Here is a 23,199-nt window from a genome sequence, read left to right as displayed (position 1 = left end):
GTGTGTACATGGTGGTGTGTGTGTATATGGTGGTGTGTGTATGTGGTGGTGCGTGTGTACATGGTGGTGTGTGTGTACATGTGGTGTGTGTATGTGGTGGTGTGTGTGTACTTGGTGGTGTGTGTGTACATGTGGTGTGTGTGTACATGGTGGTGTGTGTGTGTATGGTGGTGTGTGTGTGTATGGTGGTCTGTATGTACATGGTGGTGTGTGTGTACATGGTGGTGTGTGTGTACATGTGGTGTGTGTGTTCATGTGGTGTGTGTGTACATGGTGGTGTGTGTGTGTATGGTGGTGTGTGTGTGTATGGTGGTGTATGTACATGGTGGTGTGTGTGTACATGGTGGTGTGTGTGTATATGGTGGTGTGTGTTTATGGTGGTGTGTGTGTACATGGTGGTGTGTGTTTATGGTGCTGTGTGTGTATATGGTGGTGCGTGTGTACATGCTGTGCGTGTGTACATGGTGTGCTTGTGTACGTGGTGTGCGTGTGTACGTGGTGTGCGTGTGTACGTGGTGTGTGTGTGTACATGGTGTGCGTGTGTACATGGTGGTGTGTGTGTACATGGTGGTGTGTGTGTACATGTGGTGTGTGTATGTGGTGGTGTGTGTGTACATGGTGGTGTGTGTGTACATGGTGGTGTGTGTGTATATGGTGGTGTGTGTATGTTGTGGTGCGTGTGTACATGGTGGTGTGTGTGTACATGTGGTGTGTGTATGTGGTGGTGTGTGTGTACTTGGTGGTGTGTGTGTACATGTGGTGTGTGTGTACATGGTGGTGTGTGTGTATGGTGGTGTGTGTATGTGGTGGTGTGTATGTACATGGTGGTGTGTGTGTACATGGTGGTGTGTGTGTACATGTGGTGTGTGTGTTCATGTGGTGTGTGTGTACATGGTGGTGTGTGTGTGTATGGTGGTGTGTGTGTGTGTATGGTGGTGTGTGTGTACATGGTGGTGTGTGTTTATGGTGCTGTGTGTGTATATGGTGGTGCGTGTGTACATGCTCTGCGTGTGTACATGGTGTGCTTGTGTACGTGGTGTGCGTGTGTACATGGTGTGCGTGTGTACATGGTGGTGTGTGTGTACATGGTGGTGTGTGTATACATGTGGTGTGTGTATGTGGTGGTGCGTGTGTACATGGTGGTGTGTGTGTACATGGTGGTGTGTGTGTACATGGTGGTGTGTGTATATGGTGGTGTGTGTATGTGGTGGTGCGTGTGTACATGGTGTTGTGTGTGTACATTTGGTGTGTGTATGTGGTGGTGCGTGTGTACATGGTGGTGTGTGTGTATATGGTGGTGTGTGTATGTGGTGGTGCGTGTGTACATGGTGGTGTGTGTGTACATGTGGTGTGTGTATGTGGTGGTGTGTGTGTACTTGGTGGTGTGTGTGTACATGTGGTGTGTGTGTACATGGTGGTGTGTGTGTGTATGGTGGTGTGTGTGTGTATGTTGGTGTGTATGTACATGGTTATGTGTGTGTACATGGTGGTGTGTGTGTACATGGTGGTGTGTGTGTATATGGTGGTGTGTGTTTATGGTGGTGTGTGTGTACATGGTGGTGTGTGTTTATGGTGCTGTGTGTGTATATGGTGGTGCGTGTGTATATGCTGTGCGTGTGTACATGGTGTGCTTGTGTACGTGGTGTGCGTGTGTACATGGTGGTGTGTGTGTACATGGTGGTGTGTGTGTACATGTGGTGTGTGTATGTGGTGGTGCGTGTGTACATGGTGGTGCATGTGTACATGGTGGTGTGTGTATGTGGTGGTGCGTGTGTACATGGTGGTGTGTGTGTATATGGTGGTGTGTGTATGTGGTGGTGCGTGTGTACATGGTGGTGCAGAGTGGAGCTACAAGCTATTGCTGGGTGCTGATGGGCAAGGAAGGGGATAGAGAGAGAACTGAGAAGGGAGAAAGCAATCACAAGCCAGAAATACTTCCAGAACACAAACATTGCTTAGGCGACTGTTTCTTCTCTCCCTGTTATCGTACTTGTTCACTCTACTCAGACATTTCCTCCTCTAGGAAGCCCCTTCTGTGACACACTGTCCCATTATTGTGTTGTCCCTACTGCAGGGTGCTGATGGCACTGCCTGCAGCGCTGTCCTACCTAGATGCTCCTCCATTCTTACAGCATCCATACAGCAAGGGCTAAGCCTTGAGATCATGTATGGAGGGCCCATGAGTCCTTCGGTTGCCAGATGAACGGTAGTCCTCACCTGCTGACAGCGTGATGGTGCTCAGCTTCACACGGTACAGGTTGCTCCGGACACGCCACTGCTGCACCATGGGGTAGCCCATGGCTTCGTCATACCTGATGTCTCCTAGAGGCAGAAATAAGATGGAGTTTGAGCTCAGAGTTCAGAATGGTTACCTCAATGCACAAACTGCAGTCCTGGGCTCTGCCCACCTCTTCAAAGCGAGGAGAAGCTTGGTCTGGGCCCTGACTGTTACTTTGCTAAAACCAATGACACCAGCCATTCTCCACCACGGTGCTCCTCAGCCACATCTCTGGGTTTTCCTTGGGCTCTCAATGTCCTTCCTCTACCTTACGTGCAAAAGGTCAAACTTATATCCCACCTACATAAGTGCATCTGCAACTTGTCATGGACATTAGACATCGCATCTGGTATTACAATTCTCTGTGCTTCTCTTATCTCACAGGCATAGTGTGGGACTTGAATGTGGTAAAAGAAAGCTCTTTTAGAGACTAGAAGTTCTATGCTTGTAGGACCAGGGTCAGGACCATATTTTTCCACCCATTTGTTTCACAGTCTTGGCAGCAGATTTGGCACTAAGTAGCAGAGCTAAATGTTACAGCAGAAAATACTTGAAAAATCCCTATGAATGTCTTTCCCACCCCTTTCTGTTTGCTGACCCTGCTGTAGACCATTGGTTGTTAACATGGATGTTTATAAGCACCTGTGTGACAAACCTGTATACTACATACATTTCCCTAATTCAAATACATGAGAAATACTGGTAAACAAACTCAGCTTTTTAATTCTCAGCATATTACAGCAATTAAAATATACTGTAAGTCTCTGTGAAGGTAGTGTTGCTCACAGAGCCTCTTTTGTAAAGAGGGAAAATTAAGAATGTTTGTTTCATAGAATGCATTTCAGAAATCACAGGCATTGTCAAGACAAGATGTAAACAAAGAAGAAACACAGCAAACATCTTGGCAAGCAGTTAACCCTGGGCAGCAAATACATTTAAAAAAAATCCTACTTCCTGATTTGTCTCTAGCTCCATTTTCTAAAATTTCCACCCAAAGCTTTGCATTCTCTTTTCTTCATAATCATGAAAAAATGCATTAAAAAATAAATGCTAGTCACGTTAGCAGTTATTATTGTTGTTATGTATCTGCGCTTTCTTGCACCTCTGCAAATAGCAGGCACATTTCCTATCCCTTTCCCTCGTCCCCTGGTGAGGAGGCACTTAAAGATATTTGATATGGATATTAAAATGAGAATCTCATTGGAACAAATAATTTCTTCCTGGACATTTCTGTAGTATTAAAGTTGTCTATTACTGTCAACTGTTTTTTCTTTCTTCCTCTTTAGCCTTTTTAGAAATAATATAATTTTAGATGCTTTCATTTTCAAGTAACATATTCATAATCCCCTAAGACATGTCCATTGGAGTGAGAACTTTGAGCTATAAATATGTCTTCTCTGTTTATCTGCTCTGTCTTGCCTATGCTTTTTATGTGATTCTGAGAGGAAAGAAAGAAGGGATGGAAGAAGGAAAGAGAAGACTCTGCGCCTGATTTGGAGCTGAGAAATTAGTCTCCTACGGGAGTCCTAGACACCAAAGAGCAAGTAGACTCTGCTGCCTCTCCCATCCACTACTGCGTAGCCATGTTCACAGCTATTGTTGCTGGGAAGGAGTAATCAACAAGGGAGCCCCATTTTTGACAGGAGAATGCTGAACCTTCTGATGTGGGCTCTCAAAGGATCCTTTCCTTTTGTGACTTGGTATTCAAAGGGGGAGGTACCTTCTGCTTTTGGAGCAATTTATGAAACCATCTTCACGGCTCCTCATTCTATCCCTGGGTCTCCCTCATAAGTTGCCGTTATCCCACCCTTCAGTTACTGTTGGCCCTGGCTTAGCTGGGAGTCACACCTGGAATGTAAGGTTCTGTAATATGTTAGGTTCTTGACATTGAGGCCATGGCTGTATTATTTGAAGTTCTCCTGCAGAGTCCAGATTGAACCTGAGCATTAAGTTTGGTCATTACAGCTTCCTAATAGGGATGAAATGACCCTGGTTCTCACTCTACCCACCACATCCCTCTGTGCAGTGTCACTACCTTGGTTCCCACTCTACCCACCACATCCCTCTGTTCAGTGACACTACCTTGGTTCTCACTCTACCCACCACATCCCTCTGTGCAGTGTCACTACCCTGGTTCTCACTCTACCCACCACATCCCTCTGTGCAGTGTCACTACCTTGGTTCCCACTCTACCCACCACATCCCTCTGTGCAGTGACACTACCTTGGTTCCCACTCTACCCACCACATCCCTCTGTGCAGTGTCACTACCTTGGTTCCCACTCTACCCACCACATCCCTCTGTGCAGTGACACTACCTTGGTTCCCACTCTACCCACCACATCCCTCTGTGCAGTGACACTACCCTGGTTCCCACTCTACCCACCACATCCCTCTGTGCAGTGACACTACCTTGGTTCCCACTCTACCCACCACATCCCTCTGTGCAGTGTCACTACCTTGGTTCTCACTCTACCCACCACATCCCTCTGTGCAGTGACACTACCTTGGTTCTCACTCTACCCACCACATCCCTCTGTGCAGTGACACTATCTTGGTTCCCACTCCACCCACCACATCCCTCTGTGCAGTGACACTACCCTGGTTCCCACTCTACCCACCACATCCCTCTGTGCAGTGTCACTACCTTGGTTCCCACTCTACCCACCACATCCCTCTGTGCAGTGTCACTACCTTGGTTCCCACTCTACCCACCATATACCCTCTGTCCCTTTCCTCCCTTAATGAAAGGAGATGAAACTCTGGGAGAGAAGATTAATTTGTCTTGGTAACTCTATTTTAAAAATTTACTCTTATTTTATGCATATGGGTGTTTTGTCTGTGTACCACATGTGTACAGTGCCTATGAGTGCTGGAAAAGGATGCTGGGTGACCTGAGACTGGAATTATAGATGGTTGTGAACCATCATGTAGGGGCTGGGAAGCAAAGCCAGGTCTTCTGCAAGAGCAGTCAGTGATCTTATCTACTAAGTCACTACTGCAGCCTTTAAATTTAAGAGAAAAAAAAACATATCCCTTGAATTTTAGCATTTCCTTTACTGGAAAATTTTGAGATATCCCTGAGCCAATATATATGGTTAAAACAATATGCACAATTATCCAGGAACCATAGTAAACCAAACTTCTTATACACATGATATTCACTCCTTACCATATTTTAGAGAAAATAAATGTTATGTCCATATTGCAAAGATGGAAGCTGAAGGAAATACAACAATCAATGATGGGTTGGGGTCTTTAAAGAACACTCCTAGCAGACCATGTAAAGAAATGTGAGCTCTTGTGGATGGGAAGTTTCCCTTACTGGGGTTTTCCAAAGAGGCATGACTCTTAAGAAGGCTATTGTAGACCTGATGCCCAATCAACAGAGAGAATTCAACCACAATACTCCGTGTCACCCAGAATTTCTATGATCTTAGGAAGGGGAAGTTAAGGAAGGCACAGAAGTCTTTAAAGCCCTTTGCAGAGAAAGTTCATCTATGGGTCCATTTGATCTGCATCTGTTTTGAAGTGGGGCAAGTCTGGGCGTTGGTATAAGACAATGGATAAGGCATCCACTTTGGAATCTGGACTAATTAGGTTTAATCCTTGATGATAATCTAAACACTAACCATGTAACCTAGGAGGAGTCTATCGCAGTTTAGCCACATGAAAGCAGAATAGTAACATTCTTGCAGGATCATGTGGACTGAAAAACAGAAATGCCCTTGCCTCTCAATGACACTGTCAACCCATGTGGGGGTCTCCTCTATTTACGCCAGTTACAGAAAAGGCTCATGGTGGTTAGATTTTTTTGTTTCTTGTCACTCAGAGCTTACAAGTGATGTGGGTGTCTGTCACATTGCAGGATCATTTCTGTGAGACAATCTCTCTAATCGAGAAGATTCAGTCATTCTTGAGGGTGGCCAATCTGGTTAGTTATCACCAAAATAGAGTCCACGTCCACGTATCTTAGAAAAAATCAATCCCACCCCTTCCCAAAAAGAAGGTGGCAGAAAAGCTGGGATAAGACAAGGAAGAGAAGAAAAATACCCTGGGCTGAGACATAAAACTCTGGAACTTCAGGAGAGCCTGAAGGTTTGGTAGTGACAATGACAAGGTGATGTGAAGGACAAAAGCGCAGCACTCTTCAGCAGGGTCCAGCCTCGGATGGCACTGGGCTTATTGGAACCTAGATCCTTACTCAAAAATTCAGACAAATAAAACTCATCCAACAAATGGCTTAGTGGCCACATACAAATAATAAGCCACAAAACTCAAATGCATCCAACTGGAGAAGGTCTTGATTTAAGAGTCCACTGATTTAACTCTTGAATGATTTTTAAATAACCAAAGAAAACCAACTACTGGAGGTGTTGAAACGTCAGAAAAAATGTTGCTTGAGCAGAAAGCGGTTTGATGCATGGATACAGGCCAAACCTCTCTGAAAAAAGCTGGAACCTTCTTCTTGCTCTCCGGAGGTGCCTCTCGTGAAGTAGGTCCTGGCCAGCAAGTGGACTTTCCTTAAGGCCCTCTGTCTACATGGTTCCGAGCAGGGGCCCAAGACAAGGCAGAGCCCTGCTCATAGCCCATCCTTCTCGAAGGAGAAGATTGACCAGGCTGCAGCATCCTAGCGTGTGCTTGTAGCTCACACATGAAACAGCTGTGGCTAGTGGCAGAGGCCTGAAAGGTGTGTCTTACCCGTGAGCAGTTGGAGGTCTGGGAGGGGCTCGGAGAGGACCCCCCGGCATTGCTCTTCCACAGGCAGTGGGATCACCAACAGTCCATCTGCCAGCTGGGGAAAGTCCTTGATGAAGTTGTTCTCCCTGTCGGGCAAAGCAAAGAAATTACAGAGCAGAAGAAAGGAGCACCACAATAGTGGGTCAAGGAGGCAGGATGCTCGCTGTTCAAACAGGCTGGGTGGCCTTTGCTACAATGGCTGCTGAATCCCAGCTCTGAGCACCTAACACTGACCACAGGGTGTAGAATGCAGGCAGGCTGAGCATCAAGCCTGGAGCACCCACTGACTAGCTACTTACTGTTTTTCTCTTTGATGCAAGTTTCTGTTTCTATAAACAGGGCTTAGATCTCAGGGCTGCTGTAAAGACTTAATGGGATCAAGCTGCCAATTGTTTAAGACATCCTCTGAGGCTCTACAAACTATATATTTGGCTGTGAACCATCATTTGCATAAGCAATGGCATGGGTAAACCTGGACACGAGGGAACTGAGCAGAGCATGAAGGGTTTGAAGTAGGGAACAAGGCTAAGCTGAAGAAAGAAAAACTTAAAATCTGCATGTGTGTTAAGCTAGAATGAACACTAAAGATACTTCAGCTCAGAAAAAGGGGCAAAACTGAGGCCTGGAGAAACAGGATGTATTATTTAACAAACCACCAGTAGACTGGACACACGCCCTTTGTCTTTACCCCCAGGCTAGTGCTCTTGGCTCTGCCCTGCCTTCATAGAGGCCTGCCTGCGAAGGATCACAAGACAAACCTCCGTGTAACCCGGGAACACGGAATCCTGGATAGATATGGTTTATCTATCTATAGGACAGAGACGGCAGAGAGTGCAGGAAAAGGACACAGTCCGCATTATTCCAGACAATAGGCTGACCTAAAGATGGAACAGGCAGTCACGAGAGACGCGAAGCTTGCTGATACTGGGAATGTGCAAGCAGGAAGTGTGGCAGCCAGCTGGTGAGCAGGGGACCAAGGGCATTTTCCTATCTATCCTGACTCATAAGATGGCCTCATCGTCGGAGTTAGCAATGCTAGTTATAGGCTAGGCAGGGAGGAGGGAAGGGAGGGAGGGAGATAACAAAAGCAAGAGGTTGCTTATACCTTCGTTTTGCCACCTGGCACAGCAACTGGAAATGAAAATCAGAGTCAAAACAAAAAATACATGATGCCTTGAAGCCTGGATTCTGGGCCATCCAGAAGCAGCTGGAAAACTGCAAGCCAGATCACCTTTGTGTCTTTACTGCGCATGCCCACACCACCCCCTATACACATCCAAAGTCCATCACCAATCCATTTGTTTAGTGGAGATGTTCCTGGGTGCTCGGTCCAGAGAAGGTGATGCTCTCATCACCTCCAACATCTCCAGCATCCCCATCATCTTCCCCATCACTCTGACTGCTATTTCTGTTATTCAGGGCATCCTTAGTTTGCTAGGCTCCAGCAAAGCTCCACGTATACCTGAATACTTAATTTTCACCGTGACTCTTGAAGTAGGATTGTGTGTAAATCACAAATAAGTAGCAATAAGATTCTAGGTTAATGAGGATAGAATTTACATCCAAGTCTAGCAGAGCCTGGGCCTCTCTTCAGGGGATTCGTGTGCACTATGGTGAGTTTCCAAGACACTCTTGCCATATAGCATAGTAACTTTTGCGTGCCCAATGCCACTCTGTGCAGCCACGTAGTCTACATGTCTGTGAGCCCGGAACAGCACTGGGAATGTGGAAGACAGCTTTCCAAGCAGTGGAAATGCTTACACACACAATAAGACCGGCAAGGTGGCTGCTGGGCTCAGACCTTTCCTCAGACGTGAAGGGAGACGGACGGGAGCACAGGCTCTAGTCAGTACCTACCAGATTCTGACTGCAGAGCCCTGGGTGAGGGCCATGGACAGAAACACAGGCTCGTCTCCCCGGCCTGGTGAGAGAGATCACACTGGCCATGCACACTGCTGGTGAGTGTGTTGGCAGGACCCCTTCCCCATGTGACCTCAAGCACTTGTTTTGTAGGTAGGAGAAACTAATTTTGATGAGGGGTTGATGGTCCTGAACACTGGCCTCCATTGTTGCCCCCCCCCCCCCCCCCCCGCACAATGTCCTTCCTGAGTAATCAGGGGCAAAGTTCACAAACCTCAATTTTCTTATCTATAAAATGAGGATCATGGAAGTTTCCATGCCTGATATAGTGGAAAAGTGGAAATGACGTTATTTAGTACCTACTGTATGCCAGGTACATAAAAACTTTAATTTAAAAGAAACTTGACAAGTCAAGGCCACACAATTGGTAGGTGTGAGGTCTTAGGTAGTCTGGCCCCAGAGTCCACAGTACTCATTTCAGGAAACGTAAGTATCCCAAGCCCTGCCTCAAGACACACAGACTGAAGTCTTCCCATAAAGGCCTCAGTGCCCATGGGTTCCCAGACACCAAGCAGGCCTCAGCGGAGAGAAGGGGCTGTGGCCTCGTACTACCCGAATGCACAGCAACTCTGCTCTCCCTCACCCCAGCGGTCCTCACCCTGAGGTGGGCACAGTCACAGCAGGGAAAAGGGGGTCCACCACATGTGACGTGTCCTCCACTGATCTACAGCTGAGCACATTTGGTAGCCAGGCCTTGGAGGAAAATCTCCTTTACTGCCTTAGGGTGGGAGGTTTTCTCTATGTCCATCAACTTCCGTCTGTTTTTAAAATTGCAGCAGAGGGAAGTCACACCCACTAGTATCCTAATCCCCCTCCTCCAACTCCTGTGCTTTCTGGCCAAGTCAGTATTAGGATTTTAGGGAGATCTGAAATCCATCAGTGGACAACTGAAAGGTGTATGTGGGTAACCCCAAATTGCAGGAAACATGGGTTAAGGTGTCTTTTGCATAAATATCTCCCCGGGAGCTTCCAGAAAAGGCCCTGCAGAGATTAACCTGATGAAACTCATGAGGAAGGAGAAGAAGGAAGGGAGGAGCCACGTTAAACTGAGAGGAAGGCACACAGGCGAGAATGAAGCACTGAATGACAAGACAGCTCTGCTAGTCTCCCAGGTAACAAATCTGTTCCTGGCTGTCTGCACAATGACCACAGCCCTGCACGGCCTTGGCCAGCAGAGGGCGCCCAGGGCCTTCACAGCGGTCTGCTCCTGGAAAAAGCAAAATACAGACTGTGGGGGGAAAAACAGCCCTGGCGAAAGTTCGGCTAAACACTAAAAATCTCAGGTGAAAGCTGAGAGACCTTGAAAGTCCCAGGCTGAGGAAAAGACCCAGAGGTGCCATGCACTGGCTCAACATATGACAATCAAAACCAACTCAGTTCATTAAGTCTTGGGATCTTCTCTCTGGCTTCCCCCACCCCAACTGTGTGTGTCTGTGTGTGTTGGGCAGGGCTGTTTTAGCATTACAAAAACTCTGACATGCTCCATTAGTCCCATTTTATAGATGTTGAATCAGGCACTCAGAAAAATTAAGAAACTTATCTGACTAAGGTCCATAGTTGGGAATGATGGTAGCTACAGCTACCCTTTGGGCTTGTAGCTCGGTGCCTGGGCTCAACTGAGTCCTCACATTCAGGGAATATAACTAGGATCTGCTCTGCTCTCTTAATCATGGACTAAATCATGTACTTCTGGACATGAGATCAGGGAGCGGCGTAAGCACACCCACGGCAGAGCACGCTTTTATGCATGTGGACTTGGGTTGGGTAGCATGTGTCTATGTGTATATATCATGGAAGTGAATGTTGCTGTTTCAAATCAGGAGCAGAATAACTGTTTGTTTAGACAAATGTCTTCAAAGCGCATCCTTGTGAACCTTAAATTTCAATGGTATTATATGGCGATAACTCAGCAATTTTTAAAAGAACATCCTGGGAACTCTGACATTGAGTGGGTCCATTCACTCTGCACATCCACATGAATTCAGCACATGTTCTGAGCCAGGGCAACAGCAGAAGGTGAGCACAGGATGTTCCTCCACTGGCGAAGACTATATCAGAGTCTAGAGGATCCCACACAGTCCAGCCTCTGCTGTGTCCTGTTGCTCACTCAGGACTGTCATTGCGAGGCTGCACTTACTGCCCTCTCTTGGGGCAGGTGCCCAGGCTACAACCCCTCTGGAAAGCATCCTCTCTCGGGTCACTCCTGCTCACCCCTCAGACCACACATGTCACTGCTTTTAGGAGATTGCCTCTGATTAAATCTGTCACCCACCTTTTGGATCTTACTCTTTTCCAAGAAAGGCTTTACAGCTTGTGACAGTAGATCCACCCATGGAAGACCTGCATTTCTCACTGTATGCCAGTTTCCTGTGGCCTCAAACAATGCACGGAGGCCCCTTGAGGGCCAAACTGGCAGATGGAGTCCAGGAGACTAAAGTGCAGATGCTTGGTGAGTACTTATTGACAGCACAGTGGAAAGAAACAAAAGATGGAAGCATGCGCACAGCCGCTGTCTTCCATAGCCAGTTCTCTGGCTTGCCCTACCTCCAGAATGGGTTCCTCACCAGACGTTATCAAAGTTGAGCCCAGTTTCTCTATAAGATGATTCCAAATACTTTGTTAGGCTGATTAACTGATTAGAAGTTCCTAATTTGTGGAGAGCTTGGATGCTAAACTGTAGAGCTCAATTGTGTTGGGCTATTTTTATTCACTTCAAAGAGTGATTCATTGCCCACTTGAGTCTTATCTAATGTTTTGGTGACTACCTGGTCAAACCTGCTGGAATAAATTAGCGTAAATGGCCATTAGCTTCCACCAGTCCAAAAGCTAAGAACCTCATCAGATAGCATTTGAGGCCTACCCCAGCGTTCCTGCATGTTATTTCCTATCTGCATGATGTTTCCACCATTGCATTTGAATAAATGCCTTGATTTATGATGTTTTAAAACTATAAAAACTTCACGAGGCCTTCTCTATGTTGGAATATGTTATTCGGGGTACCCTAAATTCATGCTCTCAAGTCACGACCATGGTTAGTTGACTTAGGAATGATTTTGCTCTTAATCCCTTTAAATAAGAGTATTCTGAATCTACAGTTCATATACTGTGACCTCCAAAACGATGAGACAGAAGGTTCTGAGGACTCTGAACGTATGGAGCCTGGTAGGAAAACAGGACTTCTCTAGGCAGAGTGCATCAGGCCTCTAACGAGCATCCATAAACAGGGTGTTTGGGAGCCACTGGAGGAGGGGAGTTCAAACATCACTTTTCACACCAGTAGTCTAATGTCTCCAAGCTAAAGTAAACCCTTCTCATCCCTTTCTCTCATGTGTCTCTGGCTGTGGGATGTGCAGAGCCATAGACCATATAGCCACAGATCCAACTTCAGTCAGGAGGGTTCACGCAAGCTCCATTAGCCTTAGCAGAACTCAGCTCATGAGTTTAGCTTCCAGAAAGTGGGAGGTGTTATCTTTAATGACTGCCGATTTTGTCTGTCAGCTTTTCTCAAATCCTACATTAGGTTCTGAATCTCCTCAGGGGTTTTAGAAACAGTTAAGTCACAGCCTAGCTCGTATTCTATACCATAGAGCAGCAGCTAACCTATGTGTGGAGGTGAGGGGAGGTCTTACCTTCCATTGTCACCTTCTCATCACCTGTAGGTGACAGAACTACAAAACTGCTCTAATTGTCTCGCTACCATTTGATCAGCCATGCTAACAAGAAGGACAAGCAGGGGGAACTGTCCTCCTACAAAAAATTTCCACAGGCCTTCCTTCTTTTCCTGCCTACTTCCTCCTTTAAGAGTATGTGTGAGCATTTTGGATACATTAATACATAGGGACCAGCATGCCAGAACCATCACCTCTCAGTTCTGTGGAAATTAGCATTTAAATAGAGGTATTTGAGAACATGAATCACCCTAGAGTCAGCCAGCACTGTTTGCAGCCTTTTTACTTGGAGAAGGCCAGGAGAAAGCTGGCCTGGGATTTTCAGCTTCAGCAGTGGGACTCAGGGTCTTTCTGGCTATTCCTAGGCTGCTCAGAGCTTATCAAAAAGGTCCCATCAAAGGTCCTAATGCTCATGAGGACATCTACCTGACACTTGACACTTAAAATGTGCCCTATTCTTCACCTTCAAATGAATAGCATTTCTGCCAAGAGAGAGGGAGTGCTTTGGCAGAGAAGTGGGGTCCGCAGTTAATGTTAAGCAGCCACATGTATTCCTTTCTTGGCTCAGCCACAGTCTGGATGTAGGATTTGAAGAAAGCACTTCCCTTCTTTGGAACTGAGAGGATTCAGGGTGGGGCTGTAGCGTTTCCATCAGGGGCCAGTAAATCTGGTGATTAAATGGTTCTTAACACCAGCTGAGCCACTTTTATTCTGAAGCTTCACCACACCCGGGCAAGACTTCGAAACGCTTCTCTCATACTCCAGTACTTGAAGGATCAGGATGATAGCTCCCACTACAAAGTATTCTCTATATAGGCCAGGTTAGCATTAAATTTATGATCCCATGTAATAGGATTACAGGTGGATGCCCCCCCCCCCGCCCATTTAACGTCCCTATGAAGTCACTCTTTAATATCGGGCCTCAGTTAAAGTTTAGGTCAGGCCCTCAATATAAAGTCATTCTTTCCTTCAACCATTCATTCATGCATCAGTTCATCCATTGAGCTCTGTTTTGATATGTGGGGCACTGGGGCTACAACAAAGCTGCTCTGTACCCTTCACTTACAGTTGTGAGAAAACATGCAGAAAGTGCTTCCTATATGCGTATGTGTGTGTTCACAAATTAACATTTTTGAAAAATTATAAAACAAACCCTTTTTGCTTCACTGGAGATCATATTCCTTTGGCATAAACCATACTAAATCGATGTCATCCATCCTTTCAGTGGAAGAAAAGACACCACCCAGATAGGAGGGACTCCCCGCTCAGCTTTGCATCTCAAAGCAGGCTTTCTGCTGTCTCAAGTCACGCAGCTCCAAGAGTAAGCATTCCTTTTTATATCAAAACCAAGCCTGGCCAACTCAGATCACTGTGTTTCATTTTAACAGATGGACTGGGTGGGCAATGACCTCAAGGGAGTTCCGCCAGATAGAAAACGGAAAGAGACCCTCTTTCCACCACTAGGGCTTCGAGGAACCAGTGGGGGAGACCAAGATGACTGAGTGTAATTGAGGATGTCCCAGAGACCCTTCTTTGGGCTTTTAGAAATGAAACCTTCCACACATGCAAATGAAGAACAAGGGGAATGCTCAAAATGCCTAAAATGCAGAGTTGGTGGAAATTTTTTGGTGAACAACGGCAATGAGGTTTCCTTCTCCAGCATCAGTGCCTATTGTGTGGGGTTTGAAAGCCCCTCATTTGGTAAGACAACAAGTACTTCAATGAGAGTCAGAACTAGACGACACCCTTGACTGAATTCTGACCCAGAGGGAAAAAGAGATAACACTGTCAAGATATCTCGCTCCCACGGAGGCAAGGACGCTAGAGGAGGTTGAGCTCAGACAAAGAGGCTTTCAGCATGCAGAGATCTCCATTGAGTCTTGCTGAGAGCATCTCAGATAAAACTCAACATGGCATCTCTTCCAAGGCACTGCCACAGGGCCCTTCTTTGGAAGCAGTGTCTTCGTGGTTTTCTTACATGTGGTTCTGGTTCTTATGTCAAAGACCTTACACTTAGCCAACAGGAACTGTTCTTCACATGTCTGTCTCCTGGCTCATATCATGGATTTGGTTGGTTCCTCCTGAATCCTCTTTTCCAATAGACTGACTTCCGGTTCTGATTCGGAGCCAATGTTTCATAACCAGATGCTCTGATTGAGGCCACCATCCCATCCCACAGGACTACAGGAACAGCTTGTTAATGATGCTATCTGCATGCAACTATGTCCCCTCCAATTTGTTAACTATCAAGCAGCCAGCCAGAGTGATTTTTAACAATGATTATCCTACTGGAGTCGGTAATATGGTTCATCAGGTAAAGGTGTTGGTTACTAAGTCAAATGACTTGAGTTTGACCCCTGGGAAACATGTGCTCGAAGAAAAAAACAACTCCCAACCAGTCCTCTGACTTCCATGTACACACACACACACACACACACACACACACACACGTATTAAAAATGATTCTAACTCACAAAATACCGTTGGCTGCATGTATTAATGACTCATGTTCTGGCTTCATCTTGACAAAACACCTTAAACTGATTGTCTTATAACAGTACAAACCATCTTAGCGATCTGTAGGTAATGCTGTGGTGTGGATTGATCTAGAATCAAGACAGCAACAGGCTGCATTCTTCCCAGATAATTACCTTGCAATCTCCAGCTCCTTGGAACCACCCACATTCCTTGACTTTTTTCTTCATCTTCAAATACAGCTCTTCTTGATTCAGATCTCTGATTTTGTCCTTGGCTTTCTGATGTAGGATTCCTCTTTGTATGTTATGAATATGTGTTATTAACATTAGTTGATAAAGAAGCTGCTTTGGCTTACAGCAGGGAAGAATATAGATTGGCGGGAAAACTAAACTGAATGCAGAGAAAAAAGAGTCTGGGCAGACACCATGTAGCTGCCCAAGAAGCAAAAGGTAACAAACCACAAGCCTCATGGTAAAATATAAAATAATAGAGCTAGGTTAATTTAAGATGTAACAGCTAGCTAGAAATTTGCCTAAGCCATCAACCAAACAGTGTTGCAATTAATCTAGTTTCTGTTTGATTATTCAGGTCTGGGCAGCTGGGAAACAGAAGCACAGTCTCTGTCTACAGCTTTCCACTACTTTGAGGACTCTTCTGATTTTACTGGGCCCAACTGTATCATGCCAACAATCTCAATCTGCTCGTCTGCTCACTGCCCATTTTGCTACATAAGACAATCATAGTTTCCAAGGATAAGGAAATGAACATCCTGGAAAGAATTCAAAGATTTTTTCCCCACCCCATTATCCATGAGGACATTGTCACCATGTCTCTTCTTTGAATTCTCTGTCTTTACAGAATCCTAATTTGAGAACAGTGCTAGCATTTTTCACACTATTCTATTATTCCTGGTCATTGCCTGTGTCCCTCACTGAACCATGAGTGACTGAGGACAAGAGCCATGTATGTCTGCTTATGAACTGCTAAGCATCAAAACCTAAAGTAGCTGATGCATGAACAGGGGCTCAGTAAGAGCTTACTCAATGAATGAATAAAGTATTCAGCTGTGGTACATCAGTCTCCCTCCAATGGACTGAGTCATTGCCTTATCAATCTTTGTCTTTATTTCACCCCTCTTCTTCCCTCCATCCTTTTCTTCCTTCCTTTTTATCTAACATAAAAGTCTCATTTTAAAATTCTTTACATTTATATATTTATTTACTTGATGCATTTTCAAGTCAGAGAATAACTTGTAGAAGTTGTTTATCTCCTTCTCCCATGTAGATCCTGGCATAGAACTCAGGTCTTCAGGCTTGGCTTCAGACACCTTAATCCACTGAGCCTCTTGCTGGCTCCTAAGTCTCATTTTAAAAACAAGTATCTATTGGTTATTTACAATATGCTAGTTATTTTACAAGACTTATGCGATATTGTTTTATTTTACAATAACTGAGTAGCGTGAGGGAGAAGAATGAGAACATGCAGAAACATAATGAGGTTAAATACCATAAGCTTAAAAACTAGGATTTGAACAGTGTAACTCCATGTTCTTAAAAACTATGCAAAAATATGCTGGTGAATATTTAATTTTGCTCATAAATAAAAAGTAAAGGTTGGCTTGTTGAAAATACCAGTGCTGGTTGAATATCCCATATGGATGCTGGCATCAATAACGGGAATGCCCTTTATTGAATGCATACCATGTGTTAGGTGATCTGCAAGCTCTGTTTCCGACATGCTAGGCAATCTTGTGCAAGAAGTGCTGGCATCTCCAAGGTGGCGGTGAGGAGACTGGGACTTTGAGAGGTGAGGTCACCTTCTTAGTGTCGCCCAGGATAGAATCAAGGCCACTCATCCACTCCACTACATACTCATCATATCTACCTTCCCTCCTGTCTCTAGCCTTGCTTCCTCTCATATACAGTTATCCACACCCATGCAGAGTTAAGCTGGGTTACATACATATTACCTGTGTCTCTGTTTCTGCTCTCTAAATGCAAAAGTACCCATGGTACCAAATTCATTTAAGCATTCCAAGCACGGCCATTGCAATCACTAAAATTGAAAGAAATTGCAGGCTAGAGAAACATTATCTTCTCCTCAGTCATTTTGTCCTCCTTTTTTTTTTTTTTTTTTTTTTGCCTGTGTGTGTCAGCATGGGGATTCCACATCCTGTCCTAACACTGGGAACATATTGAGTTGTTTCACTGTGGCCACTGGAGCATCCTTTAGGACTCTTCTCTCTGGTTCTTGGGAATGAATCAAAGACCCTTAGACCTTGACATACAACTTCAAAGTTAGAGGTAAGAGAGTTCAACAAATTCACTTCCCCTGTTTATTAATTGCTCTTATATGCATGTTTGTACATATGTATATTCCTAAATACAATTTACTTTATCTGTATAATTTTACTTGTATGGATGTTCTCAGGACTGACCACTTGGCTTTAGATAACCAGTTGCTATGCTCTTCCTTGGAGAAGACCTTTCTCCCATGCTCAGCATTTCTTAGTTGTTTGTAGTTCTTTGTGTAGGGTTGAGGTCTTATGGGTTTTCGTCTATCCACTCTGGCAATCTCTTAGTGTCATCCCTGTTTCGTGCATGCTTAGGCAGTCCTAAATATAGAATTCTATAGATTTATAGATATATCTATAAAACACTTCTGCAGTCAATGTTCAGGAAAAAATGTGGAATCAAGAACGAAAGTTTGTAAGAACCAGAAGATGAGGGAGTTCGCTGTGAGATTGTGTCTCTTAGTAATGTCACAAGCTACCCGCATACAGTCTGTCACATTTTTAAAAATGCTATTTGTAGTCGGATACTGTCTTTGCATCCGGCTTCTGCCTCACATTTCCTAGGAGACTTTGGCTAGAGAGAACACTGAACTTTTAACCTGGGTTTCTGTTTCCTCATCAGCGAAAAAGGGGTATACCAATCATTCCAGTCTTATGTAGTTGCTGTAACGATGAAAAGGTCTATGTAACGGGCAGCATAGGCCTGGGAAGAGTGGACTCTCAGTAAACGGTGGCTATCGCTACTCAGCCTGTAACACATCAGACTTTAATTTAGCGTACTCCAAAGGCGTGTGATTAGGAATAGAAGATAAAAATTTTAGAGCTGGAATGGACCTCAACCTCCTTTTCTTCCACTCCAGCTCATATAACATAGACACACAACATGAAGTGTGATAATAAGAACACAGGGCATGCAATTATGGATTAGAGGTTCTGTCTTCTTTTTCTGGTATGTATGATTCTTCCTAAACCACATACCTCTGCAAGAGCTGTGGATGCCAAGACCACCTGTCCCCCTCAGCATCTTGCACTGAAATCACTGCCCATGTTGGTTTCCCTGACTTTCTGAGGAGAGATTACCCTTCCCCTGCTTATCCAACTCCTGAAAAGGCACTCAGTCCACAGGAAATTTTCAAAAAAGTTTACAGTTTGTCCCATTGATCTTCTTGTAGACCACACTACAAATTAAATGTAAGACAGGTTCAAAAATCTTAACTAAGAAACAGATAAGCAGGAGGAAAGTCACAGCCATAATTTTAGCTAACCATGTTATGTCCATCTATCCATTCATAATGTTACTCCAAGAAACAACTAGGAAAAAAGATGATTTTTCTTTTTTTATATTGACATTTAAAATCGAACAGGAGGTAGAACTTTGGTTCTGGTGTGGATTTGTGGCCGGGGTCAAATATCTAAAAGTTTCATTTCCCTTTTTGTCTTTCCCATTCTCCCCGGGGCTCCTTTCATATAGTCACCTCTAATGAGCTTAGCAAAATGAGAAACCCACTGCAGCAGAAGGAGATCTAATAATGGCCGTTTCTTGTCCACACACACTTTCTTCTCTTCCTCCCTTTCTTATTAGCCATTAGCAAGAGAGACAGGAAACACCCGAAGGCCCTGGAAAAGCAGCATGGTTTGTTTGCGGTTTCCCAGCACTGTGCTAATGAGGACCCCACCATGTCTCATAGCCCTTGCTGGTGAACAGAAGTCAGTTGCAGCCAAACCCAGAACCCAGCTCCTATAAACATTAGCCAGTCTGTTTTATAACTAAGGTGAAGTGTGCATATCATTATGGGACAGCTGGCGATTATTTTCAGGGGCTCCTTGAAACCAAGGGCGTCAAGACATTCACAGAGAGCTCAGGACAGACACCAAATTAATGAACACAATTTTTGTCTTTCCAAATTTTGCATCACAATGTAATCGAAGCCAGTTTCGGAGTCCCTCTTTCTAGCCTACCACCCTGTTCACTACTGGTGATCTTGTTGTACACAATTGCAAGCACACTGGCCATCATTTTGTAATAACTCTGCATGTGAGGTGAGATCTTTAGTTGTTCCTGTTCCTAAGTGTATGGTCCTTTGGGGACTTCAAATTGTAAGACCCTCAGCCATTTTATTTGTGAAACTGGATCATCAAAGCAGCTGTTTTTAATTTTTTATGATTATTTTGTATGTATTGATGTTTTGCCTGCATGTATGTCTATACACCACATCCATTCCTGGTATTCACAGAGTCCAGATGAAGACACATTGAATCCCCTGGAATTGGAGTTCCAGATGGTTTTTATTTGCCATGTGGGCACTGGGAATCAAAACCATGTCCTCTGGAAGAGCAACTAGTGCTCTAAACTGCTGAGCCATTTCTCGAGTTCCATAAAGCACCCAGTTTTATAACCTAAGTTACAAAGAGCCAAAGTGATAATGAAGCAAGGCATGGTAGTTCGCTCCTGTAGTTCTTGCACTTGAGAGGCTGAGACAGAAGGTTTTCTGTGAGTTAGAGGCCAGCCTAAGATACACAGTGAGATCCAGGGCCAGAGCTATGGTAAGAATCTGTCTCAGCAAAGCAAAAATGGATAAAATTTCTTCTCTCTCTCTCTCTCTCTCTCTCTCTCTCTCTCTCTCTCTCTGTGTGTGTGTATGTGTGTGTGTGTGTGTGTGTGTGTGTGTGTGTGTGAGAGAGAGAGAGAGAGAGAGAGAGAGAGAAAGAGAGAGAGAGAGAGGAAGAGAGGTGGGGAGGGTGAGAGAGCGAACAAGAACAAAAGGGTGCTTCCCATGGACAATACATATAAATCTTATACATGGTTAATATGTATATTTGGTTACTGTTACTGTGGTTCATTATTATAATTTCTCATTTACTAATAAGAGTGAACAGAGTAAGAGAAAACCTCAGTTTCTTACAACTTAAATAAATTATTATACCTTACTAAACTTTACTTCTTCATTTATAAAGGAGAGAAAATAATAATATCAGTGTTGGAAGCAGTGAGATGATCCATTCAGTATAGCACACTATAAATTATGTTATTCCTAAAACTTAACTATTATTACTATTAATAGGAGTGTGACTTAGGTTTAAAGGTAATAGACAATGAAAATATCAGGGCTGGGGAGCGGGTAATATGTGTGCTATGCAAGTGTGACGACCTGAATTCAGATCTTCAAGCACCATGCAGATGCCAGGTAGACATAAAGGTCTATTTATAATTGCAGTACTCTGAAGGTAAAGAGTGGAATCCCCAGAGTGAGATGTCTAGCTCGTTTAGTCATGCAGGTAGGGTTTGAGTTCCATTGAGAGATCTGGCCTTGATGGATTAGGTAGAGAGAAAGACTCTGCACGTCAACATTAGATCTCCATGTGCAGGCACATACTCTGTGTGCACTCCTGTATCCAAGCACATATGAACGTGGATGAATGCATGCATATACAGCATGTACACCATGCCCACTAGGATAAAATAAGAATAAGATATCAAAAACATGGAACTGAAAGTCTCTTGTACTTAGTGATTACCTCAAAATTACAAGATATAGGTTCACATACAGAAGCCAGGTGCTGTCCTGTATGTCAGCAATGAACAACTAGGATTCAAAATTAAAAACAGAACACTCTTTATAGTAACATCAAAAAATCCAAAACACAAAATCTTAGCTGCAAGTCTAACAAAGTTTAAACAAGGTCTGCATAAGCCAAACTATAAAATGCTGATGAACAAAATCAGTATTTTAAAAAAAGTGGTAAGGTTTTTCCAGACTGATAGCCAATATTATGAAAACATCAATTCCTTTCAGGTTGACCTATAGAGGCTCAGAGTGATCCAAATCAAAACTGCAAGCTGTTTTCTAGCAGTAACAAATTCATTCTAAGGAAGACGCAAGAGACCCAGAATACCTAGCACAGTCCAAGGAAGAAAACAAAGCTAGAGGAAGGATACCACCCAATCTGAAAACTTCTCCTAAGACTAGAGTAGCCAAGACCATGAGTTATGGGTGAATACTAGACAAATGGACAGAAGTTCCAAATAGAGCCACATAGATGTGGTCAGCTGAAAGCTTGACAAAATTGCACAGGCAATTCAAAAGAAGAAACAAAGGAAAGTGCTGCCAAGAAAGACCACAGGGGCAGCCACACACTCATGTACAAACATAAAACCAAAACCTAAGAAGAGAATAACAGAAAATGAAGAGTCTAAATAAAAGCCTTACACTTTCCACAAAATTTAATTAAATATAGACCTAAATGAGAAGAATCAAACTCACTAACCTCCTATAAAATAATGTAGGAAAAATATCCTGGTAACATTGGGTTTGATGGTGTGTATTGTGCCCAAGATTCATGTAAGAGAAGACTGACACATTAAGCTCAACTAAAATGAAAAACAAAACAAAACTCCAGTTCTATGGGAAGCATCATCAACAAAAGTCATGACAGAGACTGGAAGTACTAGCCAGCATGTATCTAGTAAAAGATTCTTAACCAAAATGCACAATGAAAACACAATTAAAAAAACTAGCAATGGATCACATGTGATTTTGAAATTACAAATTAAACAACAATGATTACAACTGCTAAAATTTGAAATCATGAGACTGAAAATGTAGGTTAGTGATTGAAGACATGAAGCTTTATGTTTAAGCTCCAGCACTCCGGATAAAGACACAAAGAAGTGAGGAAACAGGAAGCATTTATTTCTGGCCAGAAAATAAAAATGATGGAGCCCCTTTGGAAAGGTAGACTGGCAATTTCTTCCCAAGCTGTTCAGTAATCACATGCCTCTGTATTTCTCAGATGCATGGGAAATATGTCTACATAAAACCCTGCATATGGTGTCCATGGGACTATAACCACTCTCAACTGGTTTAAGAAGCAATCAAGATGTTTTTAGATTGGAGATAAGCAAATTACACACATACGTTGGGTTGTGTTCCTCAAGAAGAAGAATTGTGTTTTCTAGCCATGAAAAGACACACAAGAACATAAAGCCTCTTTTGCTAAGTTGAAAGGTTATGTCTGGAAAGGCCTCAGATCATGCAACTCCAAATGCCAACCTTCTGCAAAAATGAAGCTCTAAAGGTGATGCAAGGATCGCATTGCCAAGAGCTCAGAGAAAGGGAAGAATAAGTAAGGCACGGGGAAGGGAGTCTTTGAGGCAAAACATGCGGTGTGACACCAATGACAGATGCCGAACATAATGCTTCTTTCAAGATCATAGAAATGTACAGCATAGCATCAAACTCTTGAGTTCTCAATAATAACAATGTGTCAATATTTGCTCATTGATTTTAACAAATATTCCAGGTTCATGCAATAATAACAAGAAAATTGGGAGATATATACTAACTCTACCTTCTCAACATTTTTATAAACATTAAACAGCTTTGAACACTGAAGGCTAGTAATTAAAATAATAATTAAATACATGGTTTGCGTGGTTGTCTTATCAACTCACATTGTTTCCAAGTAGGAGTTGACAAACTACATAGCCCACTAGTCAATGTGGCTCCTCTCTGTTTTTATCAGAGGTGTCACGGATCATAGCTGTACTCATGCATTTTTATAACATTGTATTATTAGTTTGCTGCTCTGGTATTTCCTGGCAGACATGAGCAGCTGTGATGGAGCCCACATGGCCTACGAAGCTGAAAATGTTTACTATGTGGAGCCTCATGGAAACTGTTGGCTGACTGCTGTTGTAGAATTGTTTAGTTCAATTACCAAGACATGCCAGAATCTTTGCAATCACATCACCCTGGGAGGAGTAGTGTCCTGGCCTCACTTTTCCAGCTGGTAATGATCTCTGGCACATTACTCGTGATAGGA

General features: G+C 43.8%; 1 protein-coding gene across 4 annotated transcripts in view; it reads right to left on the bottom strand.

Annotated features, from left to right (window-relative positions):
- Positions 1-23,199, bottom strand: part of Astn2 (astrotactin 2) — a 998,237-nt gene that overhangs the window by 275,125 nt on the left and 699,913 nt on the right. For all 4 annotated transcript variants that reach the window (XM_041632337.1, XM_041632338.1, XM_041632339.1 and 1 more), the window contains 2 exons: positions 6,979-7,103; positions 2,218-2,322 (listed from right to left, as the gene is read on the bottom strand). In XM_041632337.1, the coding sequence (XP_041488271.1) occupies positions 2,218-2,322; positions 6,979-7,103 (230 nt within the window). The remainder of the gene's footprint in view (positions 1-2,217; positions 2,323-6,978; positions 7,104-23,199) is intronic.

The sequence above is a fragment of the Microtus oregoni genome, unplaced genomic scaffold, assembly GCF_018167655.1.
Source record: "Microtus oregoni isolate MIOR12 unplaced genomic scaffold, Mior012 000041F_ref0000270, whole genome shotgun sequence".
NCBI lineage: Eukaryota > Metazoa > Chordata > Mammalia > Rodentia > Cricetidae > Microtus > Microtus oregoni.
The sequence above is the reverse complement of the archived record's forward strand: the minus strand, read 5'-3'. Positions and strand labels throughout refer to the sequence as shown.